The sequence below is a fragment of the Cyclopterus lumpus genome, chromosome 22, assembly GCF_009769545.1.
Source record: "Cyclopterus lumpus isolate fCycLum1 chromosome 22, fCycLum1.pri, whole genome shotgun sequence".
Lineage (NCBI taxonomy): Eukaryota > Metazoa > Chordata > Actinopteri > Perciformes > Cyclopteridae > Cyclopterus > Cyclopterus lumpus.
Window position 1 is genome coordinate 16,837,772 of NC_046987.1, and position 7,357 is coordinate 16,845,128.

Below are 7,357 nucleotides of genomic sequence, written 5' to 3' on the forward strand. Positions count from 1 at the left end.
AGAGTGAATTATTATTTTTACATTTTTAAATTACATTGTTAAGGTTTATTAACGTGTATTGTTTAATCTATAAAAAATAAAATATAAATAAATAAAATATAGGATCTGGTGGGATGTACTGTAGTTAGTATTTATTTAAGATGTTTGTTTTATGATTATAAAAGTGTGCTTGTTTTCACTCAAGAAAAAATGGGACATCAGGCTCTTTTTATATTTGGTTTTCTGACTGGTGGGTTCGCATTCTGATTGGTTCTGGAGTCCTTCAATCACCGAGTGACCCCGCCCACCACAGTCTTGACAGCGAACATAAGACGGACATGTACGCCGACCGTTAACGACACAGCCACTTAGCTGGCTAATTAGCTCGTAGACCGTTGGACTCCACTGTCCACACAAATCATTATCTTTCAAGGTTGTTTTATTTAATCATAAACTGTAGCATGCATGTAGTGAGTTAGTTAGTAAAATGGCGTTCAAGGGCCACCAACGCGAGGATGAAAATATCGACGAAGAACTAACGCCCACGAAGCAGCCACGGAACGAGCCCGACAATGAGGCAGCCGCGCCCGCAGGAAGAGACGCATCCGAACGGCGGAGCTCCAACTCGACGCCGAGGCATCGGAGCGACTCTGTGAAGAAAACAAGGCCGCGTAGGTGTTAACCGTTTCCAGCATCGGGCTCAGGGTATTCGCTGGGAAACGCATCGTTGCATGTCTGCAAAATTCAAAAGGCGTTCCCCACAAAATACATAGTGGCAATGCACATTTGGAAAGAGTATCCTCTAACGAGTGGCATTAATTCCTCAAAATAAATGATAAATGTCTATATATTGGGCTCGGGTGTTTGCTAAAGCTGACGAATCATTTTAAAGTATTGGTATTACAATGTAATATCGGTAAGCTGTAATGGCAGTAAATATAGCCAGGATCTATTTTGCAACAAGATGGCGTTCTCGGTACACAGACTATGGGTACACACTGTACTTCTGCTTCAGTGGATGAAGCTCCTCGCCGTTATTGAGACGTCAGCTCCATTGTCCTCACTATATCATATTATGCCATGTTTTATATATATATATATATATATATATATATATATATATATATATATATATATATATATATATATATATATATATATTGGTGAGTGATTTAATTTTAATGTCTTCCCATTTATAATCTCACATAATGCAGCCTTTCCCTGGTTTGGGATGGACATTGGAGGCACTCTAGTGAAGCTGGTGTACTTTGAGCCCAAAGACATCACAGCAGAGGAGGAGCAGGAAGAGGTGGAGAACCTGAAGAGCATCCGGCGCTACCTAACCTCCAACACCGCCTATGGGAAAACGGGCATCAGGGATGTGCACCTGGAGCTGCAGGACCTGACGCTGTGCGGCAGGACGGGCAACCTGCACTTCATCCGCTTCCCCACGCATGACCTGCCGGCCTTCCTGCAGATGGGCCGCAACAAGCACTTCTCCAGCCTCCACACCACCCTCTGCGCCACAGGAGGGGGGGCGTACAAGTTTGAGTCTGATTTCCGCACGGTGGGTCTTTTTTTTTTTTACAGGCTGGACGACGACGATTGTCAGAAAGGAAAGAGCAGACAGAGTTGTGAAGTATAACCTATTTATAGCATGTGATATAATCTGAACAGAACAGCCAGTGATGGAGAACGCTTGAAATCCAAATGTGTAGCAATACTGCCAGTGGTTACAAAGACAAGAAGGACATGCATGTCCTTCTGCAATTGGGTTAGAAATCAAAGCAAATGCATGTTTTGACACGCATTTAACATATTTCTTTCCTTCTGGACCATGAGGAAAAACCATCAGTTAATTAATCTGGACAAACTAAACAGTGACTACAATGAGATAAATAAGGACTGTTGCACTAACGTGCTTTATTGTTATTAAACTGTATTTTACCTCCTAATATAGGCAAGAAGAAATCTGTTGGTGTGAAATTGTTATTGTTCTTTTTAACAAGATGCGTTGCAATACAATTTGAAATGAAGGTTCCTGTTTTCTTAACTCTCTGCCTCTGTGCTCCTGACCACATCCCCTCAGTAATGTTATCCTTGTTCTCTTTCCATACCACCCAAAAAAAAAGATGGCGGACCTACAGCTCCACAAGCTGGATGAGCTGGACTGTTTGATTCGAGGGGTCTTGTACATCGACTCGGTGGTGTCCAGCGGACCCTCAGAGTGCTACTACTTTGAAAACCCCACTGACCCAGATCGCTGCATCCAGAAGCCCTACACACTGGAGAACCCCTACCCTCTGCTGCTGGTCAACATAGGGTCTGGGGTCAGCATCCTGGCCGTTTACTCTGAGACCAACTACAAACGAGTTACAGGGACCAGGTAAATATCAGTGATGGGGATCTACTGTACTCTGCTGGCCACGTTGGCTGGTGGACTATTACTAATTTCATATCATTTATATCATGTAATTGTTTACATTTAGGTATAAGGTGCCCATGCTTATGTAGGACGTTAGGGAAAATCCACCAGGCCTGTTGCAGTTTTCTTTATGCAGGCTTCTCCCATTTAATCAAAATCTAATTCATACAAATGCTGCAGAGGTGTACTTTAAGACTCAATTTTAAGTGACTTTGAGGTCAAATATCACATTAGATTTTTCTGAATATTTAATTCATGTTCACGATGAGTCAGGCCTTTGTCTGCCACAGATGAACAATTTAAAAAGCCATTTGGAGGTCAGATAATATTCTCCAGTCTTGAAGGAACAAGCAAAAGAAAACAACAAAACTTTATTTATTTAAAAGACGTATTGGTTGTTTGTGTAACTGGACAAAAAAAGGTGAGTTGACACTAGTGAGCCATATGCAGGATGATACCAGGTTAAAGGGATGCAGGGATTTGCAGGTGGGTGCACTCCAGTCAAGTGGGTGGCATTCTTGGTGACGCCTTCCCCTTGTGTCTCCCTAGTGCCTCTGTGTGAAAAGTAGGAGTATTTGTTTAGCTGTCAGCTACCAAACCACTTCCCTCACTTAACTGTTTGCTTGTGAGTCGAAGCAAAATGGTTCTTTGTTAGTTTGATTTGAGTTTAGTTTAAAAGTTTGAAAATATATCAATTGAACTGACCGTTTTTCCTCCTCCCGACATTCTGCTGGTTTGTTTGCATGTGGTTTTTTCTGTCTGGTGGCTTTACAGGGGACTCATGAATGCGTACTCGTCCCTCGACATAATAGCCCTTTGTGCTGAGATAGAAACACTAGATGAGAGTTTTGGAATTTGGAGTTTGTATAATGTACAAAACCTTTTCTTTAAGTAGTCAATATTACTTTTGGTAGAGACATTTTTCTTTCCCCTTCATTTTAGACTCTCAGTCCCGACTGATGACATTTCTAGAATATGAATAGCTCATAAATCATCTCTCTGTTACTCTGTGTCTACAGCCTCGGTGGTGGGACCTTCCTGGGCCTGTGTTGCCTGCTGACTGGCTGCTCTACATTCGAGGAAGCTCTAGAAATGGCTTCTCAAGGGGAGAGCACCCGAGTGGACAAGCTGGTTCGGGACATCTATGGAGGAAACTATGAGAGGTTTGGGCTGCCAGGTTGGGCTGTAGCTTCAAGGTGCGGTTTACAGCAGGGACTTTTTTTTTTTTTTTTTTTTGTGGGTCACAACTCCTTTTTTTGGTGGATTCCAGCATAAACACAGTCACAGCTGTAATGAAACAGGGAACTATGCCAGTGCTAAATGTACTCCAGTTCCTATTAGGGGTGGGGAAAAAGAAAATCAATTCTTGGATGCATTGCGATTTAAAGACTTGAAGCAGAAAACTCAATAATAGGAAATGTAATACTCAATTCTCAACGTTATGATCGTCTCTAACAATTCTGTGACAATGGGATGTCCATTTCTTACCGCTGCATTAAGATCATTCGTAGCCCTCTGACTCCAATCGAATCGTGAGGTACCTAGAGATTCTCACTCCTAGTGTCTATCTCGGGTGAAAAAGAAGAATTTCAGTTATCCTCAGATGGATCAGCGTATACCAACATATCTCAGCCACTTTGTAACTTCTAAATATGTTTTAATGAAAAAGAAGTTGGTCGGAATCTTACTTTCGGGATTAGCTGTTTGGTTTTATAACGTTGGTGGATGTGTTCATCTAATTTGGTGTTTTGATCTGACAGTTTTGGTAACATGATGTCCAAGGACAAGAGGGAGTCTGTGTCCAAAGAGGACCTGGCCAGGGCGACACTGGTCACCATCACCAATAACATCGGCTCCATCACCAGGATGTGTGCTCTCAATGAGGTTGGTGATAAAGTTCAAGTTAAATCACCTTTTTTAAAAGATTTGCTTTCTGTGGACAAACGCGGTGTCCCTGCTGGTCGTTTCCTCTTTGCGTTCAGCCTCTTTACGGTGCTGCCTTGTGGCATCTTGATCAAGCAGCATTGTACAGGGCTATGAAGGCGTAGAGGACGTACGCTGCGTTACCCGCTTGTCTTTCAACACCTAAAGCAGAAGGGGTCCAAGCCCAAAACCATTTAGACACACAAACCCGAAATTATGAACGATGTGTGTTTTTTACTTTAGCAGACAAAATAGTAGTCTTTAATCGGTCAAATAAATGTATTTTGTTTTTAGGTTTAAAAACTATAGATATTTACCATTATGCTTTGCTGAATTTGGCTGTTGTATAACTGCCTCAAAGAATTTCACAGTTTGACACATGGATATTTGTCATTTTGTGTTTTTACTGTTTCAGATAATAAACTTGCTTATTAACCAAATTGTTTTATCCCCCATTCTCTTTCCCCACTAAGAACATCGAGAGAGTGGTGTTTGTTGGTAACTTCCTGAGAGTGAACACCCTCTCTATGAAGCTGCTGGCCTACGCCATGGACTACTGGTCTAAAGGACAGCTCAAGGCGCTCTTCCTGCAGCATGAGGTAAATAACTCGACTCCTTTTATTATTTATAATTCTAACAACTTTATTGCTATCGCACCTTTCAAAAATAAAAAAGGGCTTTCACAATGAAATATGTAAGCAAATAAGATCAAGAACCCAAGTGGTAACACAAAATGAGTCATACGGTAAAAGTTGGTCTTAAGAAAAGATTTAAAGAGACCAATTCTTCAGAGACCAAAATGGCAGTTTTGTGTTTTGATGTGCTCAATGATATCCAACTCTGTTTTTCTTTTCTTTTTTTAGGGCTACTTCGGAGCAGTTGGGGCCCTGTTGGAGCTTCTGCATCCGGCCTAATCCATCCCCTCTACATCCAAAGAAGTACTTGTCAATCTGCTGCAAAAACCTTTAGCACTTTAGACTGTCCAGAATTAATGTTGTGTCCGCCACCAGCCAGTTACTGGTCCATTTTGGTTGTTTGGCAGGCAAACTGTCAAACATTTGGGGGTCCTATTACATTTTCGGCAATCAACTGGTTTGTAAAATTGTGAAAGAGGAATCGAAATTGTGATTCACATGCTGTTGCAGTCTGGATAGAAGAGTTTCCTGCCCTGTCTAAAGTCTTATGAAGCAAAGTAATTTGCTGAAACCAGCCGGGTTGGGTCTGAAACGTTTGCCTGAAACTCTTAAAATGTACTCGTCATCACAAAGTCTTATGAACTGCGTTTGTTCAATTCATCTGTACGATATTAGTTTATATTATGGTTGCTAGAACTTAAAAATAACCACAGGAAATGTTTTACCAGTAAAGCATCATTCATCATTGCTTATGTCCTAAATATGTTGTGGATTAATTGTTTGGGCTATTAATCAGACAATAGCTCAATATGCCTGACTTAGGTTTTCAGAGCCAAATATGACTTCTTTAAAATGCGTGTTTCGTCCAAACAGCAATTCTAAACCAAAATATATTATGTTTACTATCATATAAGATGGTGATATGCAATAAATCTTCATATCTCAGAAGCTAGAAAGAGGACATGTTGCTGATTATCACTGATTGACTAATCCTTTCAGCTCTACATATGTGCAGTCCTCAATAACGACATATAGGAAATCAACACTGGTCAAATTTGTCAGTCATGGATGAAATCTTGAGACTTTAGACAATTGAACTAAAATGTAAAGACTGTAAGGCAAGATATTGTCGTGATGGTACTCCCATCTGATAATCGTAAACTTAAGCAAAACACTGAGAATCATTTACAACCACTAATTATTTGTGTTTTATCATCCTTGAGCACTTATTCATCGTCATCTTTTGGACTTTAAATGAGAGTGTGAATGAAACAACCAGGTTTTCCTCACTGAATGTTGACATTTAAACCTGTATTTCAGTCTCTTAACTGTCAACATAATTGATAAAAAAGAAAAGAAATCCACACAAGGTCAAACACATATCATCTTCAAAGGAGTCATGCTTAATGTTTGTTATGTTTCTGAACCCAATTATTTAACCCAAGCTGTCTTTTTGTAACCGTGTATCTAGTAAAACTAGACAAATCAGTTTTGAGGTTAGTGAGACTGGACTGAAAAGTGATAAATTGAAGTCCCTCCCTGTTCTCTGCCCTGCTGAAGTGCCCTTGAACCATTGTGAAAAGTGAAAAAGATATGGATTTTGATGAATGTGAAAATTGAGGTAAAACTTAGGGCATTATATCCCTGAATTTTCCCCAGATGTAATAATAATAAAAACATTATTTTAATGCAGAAACTTGATGCATCCCTCCAATGGAGGCAATGTTTTAAATTCACTGTATGTCTTGGTCAGGCTTCCTGATTTTAGTTTTTTTTAGTAAGGTATAACTTGAAAAATTGTCAACCTTGTGTTTCTGACATGCTTCTTGTCAGAGTTGTTATTTGTCCCATCATTTCATTTAATGCTTATCCGTCCAATTTTAATGTCATCTCTTTGTTCAGTAATCGCTCCATTAATGGATTACAGGGACCATGAATCCTCCACTACCTAAGAGATTTGACTCGCTAATTAGTTGGACAGTTTTTCAGCTGTTAGTTACTTGATAAAATGTATGTGAAAGTTCTTTATACAGTAAGTTGATTTTAAAATAAAGTGCCTGTCATGTTTTTGTATAGAATACAATAATGTGTTCAGCAATGTGATTTGAAATTAGACAAACGGGTCTGTGATTTTTGTAGGTGTCCCACTATTTGCTTGTAATGTTAAATTACAAAGAAGTCATTACAAATTCGCTACTGCGTTGTTCCTAATAAATACACGCTTTTTCATATCTTTGTGACAACTTGTAGAGGAATATGTTGTTTTTTCTTTCTTTGTTCCCTTTCCAAGAAAACCAGCTACTGGATTTAGCTTTATTTTATGTAGCTTTATCTTACTGTGAAGTGGTGGAAGAAGTGCTCATGTCGTTTACTTAAGTCAAAGTAGTAATATCAC

General features: G+C 39.7%; 1 protein-coding gene across 2 annotated transcripts; it reads left to right on the forward strand.

The window, feature by feature from the left end:
* The first annotated feature begins 284 nt into the window (after window positions 1-284).
* pank2 (pantothenate kinase 2) lies at window positions 285-7,205 on the forward strand. 2 transcript variants are annotated; one of them, XM_034563679.1, is made up of 7 exons: window positions 285-650; window positions 1,194-1,546; window positions 2,112-2,365; window positions 3,424-3,600; window positions 4,165-4,288; window positions 4,801-4,926; window positions 5,191-7,205. In XM_034563679.1, the coding sequence occupies exons 1-7, from the start codon at window positions 467-469 to the stop codon at window positions 5,239-5,241; spliced, it is 1,269 nt and encodes a 422-aa protein (XP_034419570.1). In that variant the 5' UTR covers window positions 285-466; the 3' UTR covers window positions 5,242-7,205. The 2 variants fall into 2 exon arrangements, with proteins under 2 accessions (XP_034419570.1, XP_034419571.1); XM_034563680.1 differs by having other exon boundaries at window positions 286-650; window positions 3,424-3,567.
* Window positions 7,206-7,357: the final 152 nt, after the last annotated feature.